General features: G+C 38.9%; 1 protein-coding gene across 1 annotated transcript in view; it reads right to left on the reverse strand.

The window, feature by feature from the left end:
• Positions 1-10343: 10343 nt before the first annotated feature.
• Positions 10344-23212, reverse strand: part of DNER (delta/notch like EGF repeat containing) — an 89630-nt gene continuing 76761 nt past the window's right edge. Inside the window, exons 9-13 of the mRNA XM_026040075.1 lie at positions 21379-21501; positions 19306-19419; positions 18081-18212; positions 13216-13462; positions 10344-11285 (exon numbers count right to left, since the gene is read on the reverse strand). Of these exons, the coding sequence (XP_025895860.1) occupies positions 11174-11285; positions 13216-13462; positions 18081-18212; positions 19306-19419; positions 21379-21501 (728 nt within the window). The 3' untranslated portion in view covers positions 10344-11173. The remainder of the gene's footprint in view (positions 11286-13215; positions 13463-18080; positions 18213-19305; positions 19420-21378; positions 21502-23212) is intronic.

Raw genomic sequence — 23212 nt, forward strand, 5'->3', positions numbered from 1 at the left:
ATCAGAGGCAACACATAAAGGAGAGACAATGAATTCTCAGAAACCTCAAGGCTGAGCTGCTTCCGAATGAAGAGTGCATTTAACTGTTAATTCGAAGCCTTATATTTCCGTGTTTGTGATTTCTGCCCTTCTTGAAAGGCATTGCCAGGTGGAAAGAGAGAATATTTTTATGCAAAATCAGGGTTTCTTGAGAAACAATTGAAAAACATGAGCAGAGTCCGCCCTGCTGTCAGTTTGTGGCCATAGGGAGCTTTTTTTTTTCTTCCCCCTTGTGTGCAGGAGTGCCCTAATAACAAAATGGGAAAATGTTAGCCAATTTGTATAGAAATTTTATACTGTATTTCATAAATGTTTAAAATATCATCAAAGCATCAGAGTATTTACCATTCAATAATCTATTTCAAGTGAAACCTTTCAAAATTAAGCAACATCTATCAATAAGTATATCACAGCTGTGAGACATTTTAATTTAAACCTAACATGCTTTAAATCTTGCATGTATTAAAATATAATAACTCTTCAAAGTTACCGGGAATTAAGGTATGTCCACTGAATCATAAAACTTCCTCCCCTCCCCCCGCCAGGGGAAATTATGCAGTGGTGGTGAAAGATGAAGGCAACCTGATAACTTCACACCTAAGTCAGTGTTTCAGAAATCTCCTCTGGGTTTATCTTTATCTTGTGCAGGGAATGTGGGGAATAGGGAAGGGGGGAAAGCAGCATACTGAATAGTAGAGATAAAATTATCTGGCCATGTCTTTTATATGTAAAACAATTTTAGATTCAAATTTATGGCAAGACAAAAAATAATAGGCACAGGTGAAAATAGATCAGTCCTTACTTACATTAGGTTTTGCCAGGCTTTTTGACAGATCAGTTCTATGACATGCAATTGCCAAAGGGAAAAACAACTGATACATATGTTCACAGTAAAATAATAGGAGGTATTGGTGTCATGTTCAGACCACAAATAAGGCATCATGAATATCACATATTACATAAAAAATTCTTGAAAGAAATTATTCCACATCTTGATGGTCATGACTGCATGCCTTGTTCACATGACAGATACAATACAGCAAGCCAAATCATTACAGGCTGCTCCACAGAACAGAAACAAACACCATACAGTAAGACCTACAGTCAAGAAGGTTTCATCATGCCAGTAGCAATTGCAGATCCCTGCAGCCTGTGCATGTGTTGCATTGCCCCCTTGCAGTACAGCTATTCCCCATGGGACATGGTTCCCCCTTCCCAGGGGTGTGCAGAAAACCTACATTGCCATGGGAAAGGACCTGTCTGCTCTCTCCTCAGGAACTCAAATTTTGCAGTGCACATGTGACTCCTGAGTAGCTTTGAGGCCACCCACTTCTCTCTTCACTGCAAGTCTGCATCCTCAGAGTGGATTGAGGCACATGTTAAAATCAGTCCTCTATGAAGCAATGAGGTCTACAGCATATAGGAGAGTAACATTTCAGAGCCTACCACACACACATGCCTGGTGGCGCAGGCAGACTACGACCCAGCAACAGCTGCAGTAGCCAGGCAAGTGGAAAAGAAGGACCAACCTGGTTTCTTTCTGCTGGCCAGCCTGTCTCTCCTTTCTGATAGAGGACAAGAATGCTATCTGTCACATTCCCAGGGACATCCGTGACAGAAATGAGAAAGCCTGGGCCAAGCAATATCCAAAGGGAATGCTCAAATCCAACCCTACATGCAAGAGCACGGCCCAGCATCATAAAGCAGCAGCCACCTCACACCTCCTCCTGCCTACTCAGCCACATTACACCCATGGATACTACAGCCTCACCTCAGGTGCCTCTTTTGAAGGGTCTAGTTGAACCTGGTCTGGCCTTGAACTTGGTCTAGGTACCTGAGAGAAAAAAATACACTCCTCCTCGTTGATTTTCACAAATTAACAAGAATGAATTCACTGCCTGAAATGAAAGAAGGCTTTACTAAAACAAACCAAGATGATCACTTTTAAGCAAAAACTTCTATAGTGGTCAAGTATATATTTACATATGTGAGTGTATATATACATATTATATATATGTACACATAGACATATACATTCATACGTTTACATATGTAACTCTGAGAGCTGGATAAAATGCAGTTACAAGACCTACCATCAACTCTTTTTTTTTTTTTTTTTTTTTTTTTTGCTATGCCCATATTTGCATTATGCCTCAAAAGAGTATCATGTACTCTCTGGGCTGAAGCTGCTGGTAGATAAAATCTTCGTATTCCTGTTCCAGCTCTCCTTTGGGATTGCTATAGAACAGGTTTACCCTGTTGGAATTCCAAAATATTAAGCAGCAGCTTAATATTTTTTATCTCCCTGTATCCTGCAAGCAGCTGAGTTGGAACATATGAGAAAGGAGATCTGTTGTGGCTTTTCCTTCTTTTGTACCCACTGCAGTGAGGTCAGGGTATCCTACGCAGTCACTTAGGTAGTTTTACCTTTGACACATCTGTTACATCCATAGCCTCCTATATCAGTGAAGAAAACAGACATGGGTGGATATTTATTTTGTTTAATCCTTTTGTCATTTGAGTTGTGTTTTAAACTTTAACAAAAAAAAAAAAATAGATGTGCTCTATCTAGCTCAACACTATAGAAAATAAGCTGAGTTTTAGGAGAATGAAGAAACTATACATTGGAAACATTTTTTCCAACAGGAGCCAAAGTTAACCTCATGAAAAGTGGCTAGAGCAAATGGAGCTTCGTGATGCCTGAAATTGGTCTCTTGGCCCTAATATTCATTACCAAACTGTTTTCTTGAGGCTTGTAGGTGGTCAGGTGGTCTTCACTTCACAAGCTCAAGGGCATAAGATATAATTAACAAAAGTAATTGCAAGTAAATACACTACTATATTTCAATTCTTTCAATATTAGAGTGTATGCTAAATCATCGGATTGGCCCCCTTTTTTTTAAAACAGCCTTCCTGGATGGTGTGTTAACCAATTGCACAATGGCAGAGAGCCTAAGCAAAGAGCATGAAACGGTCAGCAGCAGAGGTCTGTGGGAAGATTGCCTCGGCATTCAGAGACATGTTGATCATACTCTTCACACTGAACATGATTTTCTTGTTAGAAATTTCACATGTACTAAAACAGTTTATGTAGGAAGTTTGGGGAAATTTTGTTTTACAATCATGGACATATAAGAGGGCTTTCACGAAGAGACTTCAGAACATTTTAAAGACATCCATTAAGTTCTGAGGTTCAAAAAAAGGCACATTTAGTTACACGTAATTTGAATTTAGAGTAAATTGCTACCCTGTGAATCTAAGAACTGTGCTGACAGTCACTTAGCAGGTCAGTAGGAGACTCACAATTAGAACTTGAGAATCTCTTGTGATCTCCTCCTCCTGCTGCTGTAGAGCAACACTTGCAAAGCTGCTGCTTCATTTGCAAATGGTTTTTACTCAAAATATGGAAGTGTTCCAAGATACCAGTCTGGTATCTGAGGAGTGAGGCTCCCCTTCTCCCTTTCTTGTGGATAAATTCCCATGTCACATCCATATGGTCTGACTATATTCCACTTACTGCTTTCATGTTGCATCGGAATCATCTTGTCCTGATGTTCTGACATAAACACGTCATATCCTTGTTATTATTAGAAGCTGTAGATACTTTCTTCCCAGGAAGAGCTCCAGGCAGTCCTGATTTTATATTTTTATGTCAAACATCCCAAATGGGGCAGAAATGCAACTACGCCAAAAAGCTGAAACTTTTTAACAGAGAAACAAAAGGAAAAGAAAGAAAAAAAAAACAAAGCAAAAAGCTTGAGGCCCCAAGCAGGACGTTCCTGTAGGCTACAGATCACTACTGCTGTTAAAGCATCAGTTCCTGCAACATTCAGGCACTGAACACTACAAGTCCTATTAAGTAGTGTGATGATGAGATACTACTGCCCAGATGCAATCCTGGATGCAATGTTCCACTGAAAGAAGCAATTGTGGTAAGAAAGAAGAAGAGATTTAGGTGAGCAAAGACCTATAGAGATAGGTGCATCAGGAGAGAGTCACAGGTTCATGCTCATCTGCCTTGGCAAAAAGATTCACAGCCAGGGAGTCTTCACTGACTTCATTTTATCTGTTTTTCTTGCTTGTCTTCATTTTTGTATCAACAGATGCAGTTTCTCTGTAAGATGCTCATGTCCTAGAATGGCAAGGTGGGAGATAACAGTATAAACAATAGGAGAATAAAGAGGATGATTAGCTTCCTTCAGGACAGATGAATCAATGTCCACTCCAACTGTTATGACTACAAGTGAGAGTCTAGTATTTCACTGCCAAACTAATTGTAATTGCAGCTAGTACCTGCCAAAATCACTTAAGCTGCATAAGCTCTTTTCTCTCTCCACACAGCAGCTACACATATTTAACTCAGGCAACTTTCATCTGTCTCGTAGACTCAGGTTTCAGTCAGATTTAATTCAGAATAGTTCAAATCCACAAAAGTCAATAAAAAGCTGTGTGAATAAAACATTCTCACTGACTGACATGTATGATCACATGCATCATACACCAATTTGCTCACACAGGAAACCAGAAGGTCTGCCGTAGAATGAGTCCAAGGTGTAAGATACTGCCAATCCAGGTGACTGTCCTTCTGCACAGCACTCCCAGGAGGATGTCACAGTCAGCTTCATAAGACCTCTCTGTTTTGCTGCAAGCAGCTACCTCTCAAGGAAATGAACCAACACACACATAAACAAAACAAAATAAAAAATGAGGCTGAAGGGCATTTGCTCAAGGAGACAGCATTAACTGCAGACTGATAAATAGATCTTGATCTGTGGGACACTAGCAAGAAGTCCAGGGTCAGTGAGCTAAAGCAGATTGTTTCCTTTAGACTCTTTCTGACCTGATCTGTTATTGAAGCAAACACAGCAGACCAGCTTATTTTCCTAAATTATTAACTTTGCTGCCTTTTCTGTTCAGCACATCAGATAAAGAAGTTTATTGAGTTAGCTTATTTATTTACATTCCTTTGCCAAAGATCTCACCAAACAAAGCCTATTTGATGATTTATTCTTTCCTAAAGAGGAAGCTTATTTACAGTAATCGCCTTATCATAAACTCCTGAAAAGAAGGATTTAGAACTGGAATTCATAATAACAGAACAATCTGACTTTTCCAGAGAGGTCATTTTTGCTAATCATTTTGCACTGAGCTCAGATGGGGCTGGATGTGGCATAGCCACTCTGAAATATTGTTTGTTTTCACTGGTTGATGCTCTTCCCCCTCAGAAGAAGTTACTTTTACCTAACTGGAGCTCTTCCAAATGCTGACACTGAAAGAAAGGATACAAGGGATTCAAAGCCTGGTTCCCGCAGAAGGTGCTCAATAGGACAGAAGTTGTCCAAGCATTCCAGTAAGCAGAAGGGAAAGAGGCAGGTATTGCAATGACAATTTCTTCTGAGCAAGCCCTCTCTAGTATGGATACAATAGACTGAGAAGGAGCTTAGCGGGGGCCTAATAAGAGCTCCTTGTAGTCTACTCATCCTCCTAAGTGTAACAATCTGGCAGCAGCAGAATTCAGTTTGCTCTGACTTCAGACTTGGGTCAGTGCAATCTCTCTGATGAGAGATTTAAGGTGGACATGAAGATGGCTCAGAGCCAAATTTGTCTCAGGCCATCGCTTCTCCCACCACATTCTACAACTACATAGTGTTTGCAGATGTTCAGTCAAAGGTCTTGGGAAACAGAAGACAGACGTGCTGAAGAAAGGACAAGAACAGGTCATGGAAAAGATCATCTTGATGGACAGCGTATGCCTCTGTCTACTGCAGGGTAGAGGCCTGCTCTGCAAAAATTGAACTCAAAATGGAAGGGAATCTCAGAGAAATTTCTTACAGGGAAAGATTTAGCAACAGGATAGGACAAAATTTTCCCTCATAACCCAAGGAAGGAGGAGCTATTTAATTCCACAGCCATCCTCTCATAGAACAATTTTCAGTGATGTTGAACTTACTCCTCATAAAACATCTATTATCATCAAAATAGAAACTATACCTCTTCATATATGTGACATCTGTTCAAGTGTTTCTCAGTAAAGACTTGTCAGAGAAAAGCTGTGGTTTCTAGAAATCAAGCTAAGACAGTCACAGCAGTGCTATGACTGAAGTTTCACTCTAAGAAGCTTTACTGAAGCAAGCAGTGTTTACCCATATTAAATATCTCTGGTCAGATTTTCCTTTGTTTTTGGAGACAGAGACATCCCAGTTTTCCCCAAGGATATCACAAATACCAGCTCCAGATTCCCACTACTTTCAAAGGGATTGAACATGTAGAGACTTGTGCCATTTGAATCAGCAAGTACCTAGATTTTATTCAGCTTAAACACCTTTTTACTTCTCTCTTTCTGTAGTTAGCTGCATGTGCAGCAAAGGGAACAACAGCAAAACCAGACTTGTAGTATTGGTGCAGGATTTCACCCAGACATGGATTCACAGTGCACCTGGTTAATCATGGCAGGGGGTGCCTCAGATCTCCTTCCAAATGCTCATAAATCACCCGTGCCTCCCCCTGTGCTCCCCCTGCTTCCCTGGCCATTAGCTTCCATCTGAGCCTATCATTTGATTAATCTGGGAATAGAAACAATGAATGCTGAGAATAGGGAGAGCTCACGCAGCCTCCTGCTGGATGCTTCCCTGAGCTCCCAGCTGGTTCAGAATCACTTCCCCAAACCTTTCACTCTTTGTCTGCTTCACCAGCACAGCAGCAGGGCTCCTGCTGCCTGATATTTGTAGCACAGAAAGGAGAAGTGCCCGTGGCCCTCGCGCTCCGCGTGCCTCGCTCAGACAGCGGCGCTGCTGCTGCCGCCTGCCCTGGCCTGGCTGTCACTGCAGGCCCGGACACAGGGACACGTCAGGATTTTCCGTACTGGCTCTCTCAGTGGACAGTGGTGCTTTGCTTGGCAGCCTTCTCCAGGGCCAACATTGTATCGTTGCCAGGCCACAGCGCTGAGGGAGCAGCGCGTCGCGCGCTGTGGGGAAGCGGGTACCCCCTCATCAGGGCGGCCCTGCTTTATTCACACGCTAGCTGGACCCATCCACACTGGAGCTTTTCACCATGTATTTGGAAGAAAAAGAAGTTTGTTAGCACCAAGGGAGAATGGAGTTCCTGCTTCTAACCCTTGTACAAGGTCTGCTACTACAAGCAGGCCAAACCACTGGGGAAGCACGGGTGGCAGGCTGCTCTCTCCCAAACAAGCACCCAAGTCAGGCAGACCTCACCTGAGGCACCCACATTGCCTAATGTGGGGTATGTACATGGCTTTAGGCAGCACAGGTTTTCTAGCTCTCATGCTCAACTGTTCCCTTTGGCCTTCTCTTGTGTATAAGCACCATACCAGCCCAACCTCATGGAAAGGGAGGCTGTCTTCCTCCTTTACATCATCTTTTTCCTGATTTGATATAAATAATGCCATTTTTCTGTTAACATGTGTATCACAAATGTGAGCTATAGCTGCATGTTCCACAGCAGCTCGAGAAGCAGGCAAGAACAGATACCTGTGCCAGGTTTACAGAGACCCCGGCCTGGTGTTCCCCAGCAAGAATGGGGCCAGGAGAGGCCAAACCTGGCAGGTCATGTCATAAGCGCTGCAAGGGAACAGCAGGTCCGGAGGCTCAGTCCAGGCACAGGAGGAGCTGGATGCTCTTAGCACTTGGCCAGGGAGAAGAGCACATACAACCACCTCTTTTTACACCTGATTTGCAGCAAGAAACATGTATTTGCAGCAAGAAACATACCATCTGGTAATAATATACCAGATGGTATTTGCTATACAGCTCTATTTGCTCCCTATATAGAACAAATGCACTCTGATTTAGGAAGAACATATGAAAAAAATGGTGTTCTTTGTCTGCCTTCACATTTATCCTCAGAAAGGCATGATGTAGCATATAAGGAGAATAACTGACTTGTTCTAGCAGCTTCGCAGCTGGGATTAAAAACTCAGGATGGGTTTTGTGCCCTCCAGGTCTAAGGGGCAGTCCATCTGGCAGGCAGCGTGGTGCCTCACAGATATCTCTGAAGCGCACAGATCCAGGCACAGCGCGTGCACAACATGCTGTCAGAGCTCAATAAAATAAATTGAAAGGAGCAAAAGTAATTTTCAAAGCACAATTCACAGGAAGCACAGGATGATTTACAGAAGCTAGAGGCTCCAAGCTGACAGGAAAATAGCTCCTCACAAATTACTTATCTTTCCGGTCAGTCACTTGAGAGAAATATAGAATGGTTAAGAATTGCTACTAAGGTGTGATTTGTATGCAGAAGGGCTACTGCTCACAGCAACAGCTCTCTTGCAAAATATGAACTATGAACATGTATATGTTTTCTAGAAAAATAGAGTGCTTGTTTCTATATTTTGTATAGGTTTAGAGCTTTTCAAAGATAAGCATTTTACCACTAAAAGGGTTAAAACATTTGAAAAATGAGTATTTCTTTTCTATCTAATTACCAAATCAGCTATAGCTCAAATGTATTTGCCCCTGTTCCACATATGAAATACGAAAAAGAAAAGAGGGTAATAGCTTTTTTTCTGACAGCAGTACTCTGTCAAGGGTCTTAAAATACACCTGTACCTGGAAGTCACCATAAACAAAAGTTTCCGTACCACAGATAAAGAAGTGACTTTGTTCCCATAGAAGGAAAAAAAAAAAAAAAAAGTGTATCGGGGTGTTAAACTAGTCAGCCACCAGAGTTGCCAGCACAAATTCTACCTTAGCAAATTGTGTCTTAGGAATGGAAAGGTGGCTTCTTCCAGCTTCTTTCTAGCTTTTTTTATTGTCTCAGATAAACTACAGATTACTACTGACCAGTAGTAATCAGATAAGCATCCATAGTTTAAACTTAAAAACTTAAACCTAAAAAGTTTAAACTTCGGCCCATTTCTTCTGTTCTTATTCTCCTGACATTTTCGAGAACCAAAATGTAACCTTACAATGAAATTTACATTTTAACAACATTAACAACTTAAAAAAAGAGATTCAACCTCTGTGACTATAACAAGAAGCAGTAATAGCAAACAAAATCAAGAGTAACATACCTGACGTGCTCTGTCCTCCTATGCAGTAAAGTCAGTGGAACTGCCTTCTCAGTTCCTTCCATTGTATTTGTCTTTAGTGGCTGATACAAGATCTGGAGATGTTGAATTGGCCCCAGAAGGGAAGGATTTCTGAAACAGCTGGTCTAGCCTTCAAATGCTATCTTGATAACCAGAGGGTTATCTTGATAACCAGAGGTTACCAATAACCAGAGTCTGGGTTTCCCAAGGGACATCCTTGCTCTGCCTGGAAATGTTGTCTGTGTGAAATATGAACATTTTGGACACATTCCAAGATCTCCCAACATTAAGAGATCAACCCAAGTTTAGCCTTTCACCACTTACCAATCTCTAATATAACAGTACTGACCACAGCACCATGCAACAGTATCTGCAGGAAAAACAAAGAAATAAAATAGAATCTATAGCAAAATTCATCTATAACGTGCAGTTTTGAGCATCCCAAGAGCAGGCATTTTTGAAAAAAATTAAATAAGACCTACTCATATCACCACAATATCTGTGACAGAACCTTGCTCTAACTTACAGCCCAGATTTGCATTCAAATCCATTCAGGAACAGGCTGGAGTTCATATATACTGGACTGCAGGACTGCATCTTCATTCCTGTGCTGTATTTGTCTCATTTTCGAAAGATTATCAAGAGTCTCACTTCTGAGAAAACATAAAATAATGCATATTTGTTTCTAGGTTCCATGTTCCACTATACCCTTCACCTCAAAATGAGGATCAGCTTTAGAGCTAACCAGACTACAGGTTTCACTGCAAGTCATTCTAAGCTAAAGCAAATAGGGACTTGAGCCTGTTCTCCACTTCCTTGAGCTCTATGTTAGAGAACAGCAGTCTGTCTTCTTCCCTTGCTTTAAGCTTGTTTAAGCTTCTGAAAGCTTAAACAGTTAAATGACTTCACCAAAACTTCACATAGTTCTCTTTTCCAAGCTAACTGTAGTCACAGTAACCTGTCTTGTCAATTACGTCTTAACAGCTATAGTATCTTCTTTAGGCATTATTTATATATAGCAGATTATATACTCAGTTTCTTTCAAATTTATAGACAACATTGCAATTTCAAATGAAGGAAAACAAAAAGAAGAGCTGCAATCTTCACTTGATAACATTTATTAAATATTTTTTTAAATGAGCGAGAATTTTAAGAAGCCAATAAGCAATCAAATACAGCCACAAAAAGAAAAACCCATACTGATTGTAAATAAAGAAGCACTATGAGAAATACACAATATTTAATGAAACTATACTGTACATTAACAACCTTTGGGAAACAAACAATTCAAACTAAATGCTTAGTTTACTCACAATATAAAAAACTTGAACCTTTAAAGAAAAATATAGATTCAGTCCAATTGTAGGATCCAATCCCATGTCCACTGAATTCAATGGAAGTTTTCTCATTGATTTCAATGTTTAGTGGATCATGCCATTACTTTGCCTGAAGAGGCACTTCAATTATTATACAAGGCTCAACTTGAATACTATTACAAAAATATCAAACATCAACTCAAAAGTATGTTTCAGCAACTTCCAGGAAACAATGCAGAAATAAGTTATCTATCCATGCACGGAATAAGGCAAAAGCTAATTCATTCAGATTAGGAATAATAAATTTTACTAGTTTCTTTTTCACAACACAAACATTTTAGACTTCTTTTTAATTAATGGATATATTATGTATCATATTATGCTTCACATTTTTCCTACCTCTACTGAGAAAGCTGGCACTGACATGTCAAAGAACTCTTCATTAATTACTGTTTTCTGTTCTGTAACAACCACAAGAAACTCATCATCTGGGTTTAGTAATAGTGTCTACCAAGAAAAAAGCACACACTATCGTAAGCTTATAGTTTATAGAGCTCAAGGTACATTAAAATGTAATCCATGAAGTTCACAAATTCTGTTTTAAAATATTGTTCCAAACTAAAAGCTGCAGAAAATTGGTTCTTAAATATTCTACAGAAAATTCTGAAGCATCTAACATTTTAAATTGCTTAGGCTTTCTTCTTAAAAATATTTAAATTAGGTTAGTAGCCCATCCTTTTGAAAAATAATCCAAAAAAGATACACTAGATTACAAATCTTTTGTTTTAATCAGTGTAACCAAAGGTTTGTCATCTGGGCTGTAATCTTCATAAGCAATTGGGGTTGCATCATACATTGCAGGTCGAGACTTCTTGCCAAATCTGGAAACAAAAGAAAGCTTTGGTGACAAAGAAGTATGAATGAGTGAATAACCCACTCAGTTACAGTGTGCTTCTGTAAAGAAACCTAGAGAACTTAAGTAAATTCTAAATTACACTGCAACATGCCAGATGGACAAAAGCTTACATACTTGAACTGGAATGTCCAAAATATGTGGATATCAGATGAAAATACTACTAGTAAAGAGACAGATCCCATAATCAAATCTACAGGAATTCTGCAACTGAATTCATCAATACCAGAACCTTTGAAGATTGTGGAAGTCAAGAGGGAAACTGATAGTTTCAAGGAGACCAGTATTTTATTTTAGAGATCACCTCAAGTCACAAACAAATAACAGAGAGACATGCCATGTTTATATTTGAAAATGCAACAATAGTGTGGAGAATTGAGTTGCAACCTGCAGATAAAACATGGAAAAATAAATTTGAAGTCTTCTCAGTTGATATCCACTCAAGGAGCACTATCATCATGCTGCTTTCTATTTGCAACATTGATGATATTAATAGCAGTTGGGATATTCCAATGCCTCATAAAGATACTAATCCGGTAAAGTTAAGAGTTAAGAAGAGTTAAGGTTAGAAGGGATCTCTAGAGATCATCTAGTCCAACCCTCGTGCTCAAGCAGGGACACCTACAGCATGTGGCACAGGGTGGCATCCAAGCAAGTTTTGAAGTTCTCCAAATCACTCTTTATCCTCACCCTACTCCCTCTCAGTAGATATTCAGGAGAATATATGGCAAGGTCACTTACAGTTTGACTTTGTGTATCTTGGACATATCAAAATACTGCTTAAGACAAATGTTGCAAAAACTGAAAATAATTCAAACAATTAAAAAGGAAAAATCAAACAGCAGTACTTTGTAGTGGACCTACATCTTGTCCATCCCCCTGCACATGCAGGGTCATCTAAAGCATGTGGCACAGGATTGCATCCAAGCGGAGTCAATACTGTGATGTTACTTGAAAGAAAAATAATGGGAAAGAAAGAAATGAAGAGAGAGAGAAATGATGAGAGAAACAAGTAATTCCAAGAGGAATTGTACTGGGTTAGTTTAGTCTAGGCCAGCAGAAATATAATTTTTTTTTTTTTTTTAAAAAAGAGGGAAGCTGATATATGCAATTACTAGTAACGGAGTGCTGATTAGTTATTCTCCAAATCAACTTATTAACTACCGTAAAGAAAGAAACAGTCTCTTTTAGCAAAGGAAAAATAGGTTGGATATCAGCAAAGAACTTTCTAAATGCATTCAAATCCTCTGGATGCTTTTCAAGACAATTGTTATTGAGGAGTTGGGTATAATTAATGTTATATCAGCTCAATGGACTGCAATTGAGCTCTTAAACCCCTTCCAGTCTACTTTTGTATTATTCTGACACCTGATGCCCAGGCTTGCTAGTGCTCTACTGAATTTAAACATTAATAGATTAGCATCTCTAGGAAAGAACAATCCCCATTTGAAGGTGAGCAAGGGCATAGAAAAAGTGATTTGAAAAGAATCTCATTGAATAGGTTGGTAAATTAATTCCAAATTCAGCAATTGCCTTTGCTATCAATTAAATACTCATGTAAACTAGTTAAAGAATATATAAGATAAAAAATATAAGATAAAGAATATATAAAATAGAGAATATCTCAAAAATGTAAGATATTTCAGGCTGAAGACTGCACCTTTCCCTCTTCACCAGTCACCCCAAATAAATTCAGAATAATTCCCACTGTCCCTGAGGAGGAGTGCTGAATTATCACTCTTCACTGAGAACAGAATGGGGATCAAAAAGCACAAGGAGCAATGATGTCCTTCCACAGAGAAGCAGGTGATCCTGTCAACAGCTAAATGCACTAAGCATGGACTGAAATTACATATCATAATAGACATTTTAGTTATATTACCATTCCCGCAACAAACCTGGCATGTCGGATAGAAGCAATTGCACTACTGAATTCACTGTCAATGCTTCTACAGTTGTAAAACTCTTCATAGGCTGGTCTGGAAGAGCCTTGATACTCTATACGGCTGATGCGACATATGCCCACAATCAGGATGATCAGCATCAGCACGAAGGCGACACAGAGAGCCCCGATGATGATGTACAGGGAGTGACGGGGCATATTCGTTAGACTCTCTGCCATATGCCCAGACTTCCACTGCAAATCTGCCAATGAGAAATACAAAGTTATCATTAATTAGTACTCTACATCTACCCAGCTGATAAAATTATTTTGGGATGTGTCAATATTTCTGCAATGACTTCTGAAACTCAGGATACGCAACTAACTTTTTCAGGCCTTGCTACGACTATGTTGCCATGCCTGGCGTGCAGCAGTTTGTACAACTATTCTGATGCTTCACCAATCTGTTCTATAGCTTTTTAAGGTGAGATGGGAACACTTGTGTAGCTTGATTTCCTATACTACTCAAATCATAGTGTGCCATCTAGTTACTCTTGCATTATATTTCACTGAAGGATAGGCATGACACTTCTCAAGAAATCTATTACATTTTGCACTAACACATTCCCACTTTACTCCTTCACAAGGATCATGTATACATTTCACTCTTTGAATAGTGTGTAATCAGACTTGACGGGTTTCAGTTTTAGAGAATGTTTGGACATAAGAATCCTTCTATTTAAAAAGAAAACTCAATAAAAATTCTCCTGTTTTCTTTCTTCTAAGGTCTATAGTGCCTTGGAGAATACAGAAAGGCAGATGCACAACCCCATGGAGAATCAGTACTTCAAGGATAAGACGGTCATGTCACAAGGTGCTGCAATACTGAACCCACTGGAGTCTTCCCTCAAGCAAAACTCCTCTGAGACTTCTCAAAGGGAACCTTAAAGGAAAGCTAATCTGAGAGAGGATTCTTGCGTTTCTTGCAAACCCTCTTAAAATATATTGCTGGTTGAGAAAGTTATTTGTAGCAGGTGACTGTTTCTTTTTCAAACAGACTTCTGCTTTTCACCGTCTTAGAAGCTTCCTCTTCTTCATGGCAAACCCAGTCTGGAACAAGGCTGTCTGGAACAGGGCTGTCACACACGCTCTGGGGATGTTCAGATTTTCTTAGAAGCCACCTCTCAGGGATTTTGGTGATGAGAGGTAACTGATTTAAACACTGTAACCAAAAGCTCAGTGGCATCTGTGGATAGAATCTCCACTTATGACAGAAATATAGATTATAGGTAGAAAAAAAATCTTTTTTTTAGAGGAAAGTTGGAACAACATGTAGGACAAACAAGGGCACAACTTGAGAAAATGGTTGCTCTTTGTTCATAATAGCAAAAGGCTGTCCTGGAGAACCTGGGACTTGTGCTTGCTCTTAGTCTGTAAATACGAGTGGAGTACAGGACTGCTTCTTTGTGATTTCTTCTTCAGAGATCAATAAAGTTTTGATTAGCCTGAATCATTCCGCAGTTTAATGTTCCTGAAGGGCTGTTGCTGCAGTTTGCTCGATGTGCAGAAAGGGAGCGAGTGCAGCTGTGCTGGGCCTGTTTGGAGGGGATGCTATTTTTGTTCTGCAGCACATTAGTCACACACAGTAGTTTGTCAGGTTGTCAGACCAGGCCAAATTCAGAGCTAAGGTACGGAGATATATGGCATGGCAGTTCTGTTGCACACTCCATGCCTTAAGTCAATGAACAATAAGGATATAAGGAATTTCCTCACTTGTCTTGCCCAGATAACAACATAAAGATTAACAGCTTATACTTCAAAAATTAAAAAGGATATATGACAGTTCAAATTTACAGCGCTCTCAGTTGTCATAGTAATGCTAATAAAATTAACTAAGAATTAGATTTCATTGAGCACCACACAGTTTGCACTGCAAACAAATCAATATCTGTAATAACAGCTCCTGAGTAACAGCATACCTCGGCTAATCTTGCTAAATATATTAACAGGCAGTTAATAGGCAAAGGTAATGATATTAACAAATAGCCATCAGACATTAAAGAACTTATATGAGATGTTTTATAAAGATTTTTGCATTGAACAGTCTGTTATCTTTTTGGTCAAACGCATTTCATTTTAAAAAGATAGTTCTCCTTATAATAAGGGTTGATCAAATCCTACTGTTACTAGTTAAAATTGCTAACCCTGAAAAGGACTAAAGATGACAGATGATTTAATAAATATCAAAGTTCTTTGCCAGGAAAATTAAATCCACCTCTTGACTATAAAGAGCTCTTGACAAGAAACTAAAGAGTACAGTTTGAAGGATAACTCTGAATCTGGTTACAGCAGTCCCTTCCAGCTGATCAAGCAGATCACTAGCGAAAAATGGGAACTACCAAGAATAGGATTTCTCCAAAAAAGGACTAAGTACCAGTCTCCTTTACAGTAATAACAACAACAACAAAAAGATAAAGATAAAATATGATCGGTTTAGTCCCTTGTCTCTGTAATACAAGCCTGCCTGCCCCTATTTTGGGCAGTCTGAAGCTTAGTTCAGCATGTCTTTTTCCAGTATTCAGAAGGATGGCTGAAGACAAAGGAAGCCACAGTGCTTCAATTTAAATTTTCAATATATTACAAATCATTATACACAAATTGCTGAAGCAATATGATGGAGAGATGAACAGATGAACATGAAGAGATTCAGTCAGTGAACTGAACAAAAATGCACTGCACCGTTGACTTAACTTCAATGAGCTCAGTCGTGCTGCACCTATTTATAAAGGAGCTGGATACGGCCTTTCTATTTCTGTAGGCATGATCAGAATTGGATTTGGATCAGCCGGTCAGTTCTCAGCTCAGAGAAATAAGTAAGCAAAAGAACTTCCCATGGATACGGAGCTCTCTCAAAAAAATCCGAAGATCAAAATGCTTTCAAATCCCTCCTGCAAAGTGATTTCTTTGGAAATTAATCCTTTTCTATTTGCATAATCCTTTATCTACCTGTTAGAAGCCAAGCTCTCTAGGAAAAGCTTCCATAGCTTTGGGTATAATCCACAGCATTGATTACAGAGCTGCATTTCTGTACTTATATCTGACTATTGTGAAGTACCATGGTAGTCCATAAGCAATACACCACGCTTTGGCAATTTGACATTAGTAGCAAGGGAATGCACAACATCTGCTGATGTTCAGCTTTTTGAAGAAACTACAGGTAACCCTTAAATTTTAAGTGTAATTGTTTTTTTCAAAATAAGCTTCAAAATAAGTGTCAAAAATATTTTTTCCTTGAAAAATATTTTTTCAATTCTGTTAACTAACTGAAAATTGAAAATATATTTTCAATTCTGTAAACCAATTCAAGAAAGAATTTTGGAGATTTTTTTTTTTATATTGCTACTAGTGTGTGTATGCGTGTGTGTGTGTGTATATATATATATATATAAACATTTATTAGAGCATACATGCATTTTAATAGATAGCTTATTTGGTAGAAAAAAACCCCATCATTTCAACCTCTTCAATAGGGAGCAGTTGACATGCACAATACTGTAGCATCTCTTTTCCAAAAAAAGGTCTAATATTTTTGGCTAAGGATCAGCCTTGCAGTTATCAATGCCATCTGACATTCAGATAATTCCCTGCCTTCTGTTGCAGCAGCCACAAGATAAAAGAGCAAATCGGTCAGAAGATGTAAAACAGCAAGCACCAAGCGCTGCTGTTTCTCCCTATCATCCTAACGCACACTGTGTTCATCTCACCATTGCCCATGTGTTCACGTGTCTCTTATTATGTAGCCGTGGTGCAAAGAGCCAAGCTTCGAGTGACACTAGAGCATGAGGGCCAGGAAGGGATCCCAGAACGTGTCACCGATTGCGTGGGGCACCTCTGCAGGGCTCACTAGGCAAGCCAAGCCTCTCGGCTCCTTTTGGTACCTGCCTGTTCTCTCATGTAACAAAGACATAACTGCTGCTACATGTAGGTGCCCCAGGAAGTATGTTCCAGGGATCGTTATTGTATTCTCAATGAATTAAAGTCCTCTCTCTGTCAGCCCACTATTTATTAGATAAGGAAGGCAGAGATGCAGTGCCTTGCTGATTAACCTGGAAGTGCATTTTTCAGGCATCACTAACAGCCTTAATGGCAAAAACTCATCTGGGCGCTGTAGAGCATGAACAATATAGTATATGTAGCATAACAATACAGTATATATAGCATACATAGAATATGCAGCATCATGGTCCTGAGACTTAAGCAGCATGCAAGGCAGCAGTGCGTGCCCTTTGCAGAGACAACAAAAGGGGAGCACCACCATCCCCTCTGGCCTAGCTAGCAATGCTATTCTGCAGTCCTCACGTTTGGCAACAGACTTTCATTCAATAGATTCCCAATGAAAGAGGATTTTTCACAGTAGGCTGGAGGCAGCTTATTCCTCCATGTAGAAACACTAACAGGACTACAGGTACTCAAAAGTCAATACAAGTCTGTCTATTAGTACCACGCTTATAGTGCTTACCCAAGGCAAGTGTAAAATAAATGTTGAGGCTTAAGGTCACTTCCAAAGAAAGGAAATTATTAGTGCCCAACTGTGAAATTGCTTGTCTGAAAATCTGGTCCAACACTCCTCAAAGCAGGTCACCAGAAACAGAAGTTTTTACTTACAAATCCTTTCAAAATATTATGGCATTAGCTAAAAATTCATTTAGCAGAATTTCAATAATTTACAGAAGATTCAGGATATCTGTGCACATAGATACTAGGAGACAACAATACATTTCTTTGCTATAACTTCTTATATGCAAAACTTTTAGGAGTTTTTATGACAACTAACAATACAAATATAAAAAAAAATGTATATATAAAGTTCTATAAACTTACGTATTTCGCAGTTTGCGCCAACCCACCCATGTGGACAGTGACAGGTATAACCATTGGGCTGATCTATGCAAGTCCCAGCATGGTGACATGGGTTGCTGTCACAGTCATTTACATCAATTTCACATTCTTCACCTTATATCAGGAAAAAATAAAATGAAAAAAATCTTCCTTAGAGTAGCTGAATTTGATCAGGTATGCTACCAATGTCAATCAATGTCATTTGATTTTCTTCTAACTGCATGATACCTTACAGCTCAATAACATCTTCATTCTCAGGATATCAAAGTTATTTCTTGAAGTGGTTAAAGAATAAGTACCACAGAGCCTCCAAGAAGGATCTTCATTCAACCATGCAGAAACAAAATCTGAAGTCTCAGCGACTTGACTAACCTCATTCAAATTGCCTCTCATTGCTTTAATCATAAACATGTTTGTTTCTCTAAGACAAATGGGATGTAACAATTTACCATGTATATTCTGAAGTGTATACAATAATTACAATTATAATGTAGATAGTCTGTAATGCAGAGAAACAGACATGGTACCAAAGAACGCCAAATCTTTTTTTTAAATTGCACTTCAATTAGCACAGAACTAAAAGCATCATTTTATCTTCAAAACAGTTATGGACAGATTCATCTATTGCTATCACACTGGATATTCCGTTATATGACTAACAAAGCACCAGGTTGTAAATTATCTTGACAGCAGATATTTGGATTATACCAATCATGTCAGTTTAAATACAAGGCAAAAGGATTTAACAGGCTGCTTCCTATTACTCTAAAAGTGTAAATTGATTTATAACAAGCACTTAAAGGCTTTCAGCAATTACATATTAAGGTAACAGAATGAGTTCTTTCCTCAGCTCAGAGTAACTACTAGGTCAAGGTTAACATTTTCCAGTTTCAATAGTGTCCAATTAGTATACTGGCTTACCTGGCAGTGTTCAAAGTGTTATTTTTAAAATGCAATCTCGTCTCAAGCAAAAATGCCACAAAGAATATTCAATAGGTGTTAGCTTAGTGAATTCTCTTTAGTAACAGATACTTGCTGCAAAATTTTGAAGTTCAAAACAGTTGTAACATCAATGATTTCTTGCTCCCACAGGACTGGTTATAATTCCGTAATGTTTGAATTAATTTATTTTCTTGAACAAATGCTATTTGGCATCTGGACACAATGAATAACAATTAAACATTCTGTGTAATTTACAATTACTTACCTGCATATCCAGGTGAACAAATGCAAGTAGCATTTAGACCTTCACTGTCACAAGTGCCACCATTCTGACAGTTGATGTTAACACAAGGATCTTTGTATAATTCACAATGCCTTCCTGAAAAGGTAAAATTAATAACTGCTGTGAACATTAACCATGCTGACAGCCTGAAATCAGTGTTTGCAATGTCTTAATTCCACCTGGATGACAGCAACGATGTGCACCATCAAAGCCCGACCGTCTCTGGTGACGCTCATCAAATGACAATTAAGATACTGAAGTCAGTGAGGTTAGTCTTTGTAAATCAGTGCTGTTTTAAGTCATATATGTAATGGTTGTTGAATTTTAACATACACACCACTCCTCATGCCCTCACCCACCAAGGCTTTGGGACAAAAGAGGTAGAAAGTTAGGACAGCTTCTGCTCTTTAACAAGACCTGGTGGACCACCTAGGGAAAAACAGTGGTATAGCAAAGCACAAGCTGATCAGCTAACTTTTCAATAGGATTTAAACAGTAATTGTCCTCATTAATAAATTTATGTAATGAATTTTAATAATGTAAATAAGCCTTTCATTGACTTTTCAGGAAACTGAGAAGAAATATTGTTTGATAAGACAATAAAAAGAGAAATCAATTTATTCAAATTTAGAGCAAAAAATGAACACTTGGGTCAGGTAGCTTCAAGCCCCTGTCTTTGATGTCTCATTTTCACATGTAAGCTACATGAATTCATTAGTGTTGCTTTGCAGAAGATAGGATAATCTGGGATACAGAATCAAAAGCACAGCAGATTGCCACCTGGGGATGGGGAAGGAAGATCTAATGTCACAGTTTCATGCATCATTTTTCCTGGTATAGAGGGACTGCAGAGGACTGCAGAGAGGGGAGGTCTGTGTTGGTACTGCTAAAACTGAAGCCTTTAGTACTGCCCGCACAGTAACATTGAGCCGAGGCCTGGAGCTCTATTCATCCCCGCAAGTCAGCACTGGAAGCGTGGAGCAAAGAGGGTGCCCTAATGGGCATGTGGTGCAAAAGGCTTGCAGGAGCAGCTGCCCTGCTGGCATCCGAGGTAGAATGAGCTCCTTGTAAGTCGGGTGCTGCACACGCAGTGCCTTCACTTGCACATACGGGAGGGTGAGAACGGAACAAATTCATAACATTATGGTTAAGGGCTCTTTAAAATGTCATGAAAAGCTGAGGGTCATTTCCTCACTGGTCTGCTGGAAGGATGGGACTGCTCTTTATCTGCTGTCAGAGAGCAGTGCAATCACCAGCAAGAAATGCATATTTAGCCTCAAGCAGCTGCTAACTAAGCATCACTTCTCAACCCAGATAAGTGTTTAATCTTAATGAGAAAATGCCTGGGTAACATTCCTTAAAACATAGTCATTCCATGTAAAAAGAAATTAGAAATATATATGAGTGTATATATATATATATATAAATTATATATATGTGTATACACATGAAAATTATGTGTGTGTGTGTACATATATAAAATATATAACAGCAATATCAGAGTTATTTTTAAAATCTCCTCAGCAAAATTCAGACAAAATAACACAATATTTTACCCTCCAAAGCAACATACCACAGAAAGGTGAAATAGGTTACTCAAACCGAAAAAAAAGAAATCTACTGCAAGATAAATAATTTTGTACAGTAAAATATGTGACTCTTTTCCTTTATTTTACAAATTCTAAAAGCAGATTCTGTTATAACATAAGAATGGATTCTGTTAACATGGGAGAACAGTCCCAAAACGACTACTTTTTCACATTCTAATATGTCTTTAAAACAACTCAAAAAGATGTGTCTAAGAACAGAGAAAAGCCATTTATCCTCTTAAAAGGCCATATATTTCTCACAGGAGCAACTACCTATACAGACCAGCTAAATCTGAACTTCTCACTTGAATAAAGATTTTGAAATCAAGATTGACTTTTCTTTCCTTTTACTTATGAAGATGGGTTATTACCACAGTGGAGGGTACTGCATGTCTTTGTAACAGAACCTACGATAAAAAAAAATTGCAGAAAAATTCCAAAAGTTGGAGGGAAGACCACATTTTACCTTCATATTCAGCAAGGCATGTGCATTCATAGCTATTGACAAGGTCTCTACAGGTAGCTCCATTTTGGCAGGGGGTAGAAAGACATTCATTATATTCCTCTTCACAGTAAAGGCCATGGTAACCTAAAGAATATGAAGAGGAAACACAACATGCTATGAATCACTTCACAGTAACAGCCCTCAATTAAATCCCTATAGATTGTAGGCAGATGTTTGCTAATCGAAATATACTGTGCAGATATGCGCAGACGTCAAGGACATCTGCTCCTTAGCTAAAATTACCAAAAACCAAACAAAAAAACACAAGGGAGCACAATGTACTGAAAGTTCTCAGTCACATCCAATGTGGTAAACAGCAGCGAGGCTGGAAGCCAAGAGGCAGATGACCAAGGCCACGAGTAGCAGTGTAAATTATCGCACTCTGTAAAATGGAATAATCTAACAGCAAAATATCCACCAGTTTTCTTGGAGACTCACAGCACCACAAATTTGCATCAGAGCGATGCTAATTACACAACAGCACTTAGAAAGACAACGTATTTTCACGTCAGTGCTGTAAAACGGTGCTCCCAAAGCACCGCAGGAGCATTAAGCCGCTTGATTTTCAAATTCCCAAGAGACTGGCAGGCATCATTGGCTGGTTAGGCAGCCAGAGAAGGCAGGAATGCAGAAAAGCTGTGAGAAGGGCTAAGGGCCACTTACGGGATCCTCTGTACCATGAGGTAAAGAAGCAAGAGTCAATCCACTTGAACCAGTGCTTTTCTCACAGTTTAGTGCATCATATGGATCACTGATCTTAAAATTACTTGAAAGGACTTTCTATATACAGTGCATGAGGTCAAAGCAGTACCTACTCATATTAAGTAAAAGCGTAAATTAGTATAGGGTAACCAAGGAAATAAGCAGAAACAATTCTAAAACATGTTTGCTTGATAATATTGACATTATTGGTAGTATCATTTGGTATTAAATACAAAGAACTTTTAAGCCTCATTACCTTAAGGACAATTTGACACTAAGAAGCTTATTTTACTCCTTATTTTATTATTTGAAGTCTTATTTGAAGCCTTATTTGAAGTCTTGCTGAATCATTTTCCCACTGCTCCCTTAAGGTACAGGAATTGCTAAGTGGTTCAGAACCTAAACAACAGCCACTTTCTATTATGTAAAAATACTGTATGCCTGTATTAAAATATACTTTTATCTTTCCCAAAGAAGAAACAAATATTTTTGTACTAAAAGATGCATCTTTCATAATGCATACACCGTTTTGGAAATTCTAGCAAATGACCAGGTAAACAAACTATTTCATTTTCTCCCACATCTACTGAGCTATTGTCTATGTTCCACTAACAACTGCAAGCCCCAGCATTTGCCATGCGGCATCGCGCAGCTTCCCCTGCAGCTGAGCAAGGCAAAAGCTGGGAACTTACTGGCAACTGCATCACCCAGCTGATTAACATGGAGAATTGCCTCGGATGCCTCAGGTTTGCGTTCAAACCATCTCATCTTCAGCCAGCCATGAAAAGCTGAAGGTAGAATCACTAGCACATACTATTGCCCAAAGGATACTGCCAAGGACGCTTTGTACAAAGTGATTATTTCCCTCTCTTTTTCCTATTGGGCTGTTATTTTACAATATTTGCCTGACTCTGTAAATAGAGTAGGGATATTTTATCTGTTTCGAATAAAACTTGCTATAGTCCTTCCAATCTGCTCAGTATTCTTGAAATTTCTGATGAAGGCCAATAGTACATATTAAAGCTGGCAGTTTCAAATAAGCCTTTACCATTTTCCATTCTAGTTCATCTAGCTTGGGAAGAAACAAGATATC

The sequence above is a fragment of the Nothoprocta perdicaria genome, unplaced genomic scaffold, assembly GCF_003342845.1.
Source record: "Nothoprocta perdicaria isolate Ctin4 unplaced genomic scaffold, notPer1 scaffold_25, whole genome shotgun sequence".
NCBI classification, from domain to species: Eukaryota; Metazoa; Chordata; class Aves; order Tinamiformes; family Tinamidae; genus Nothoprocta; species Nothoprocta perdicaria.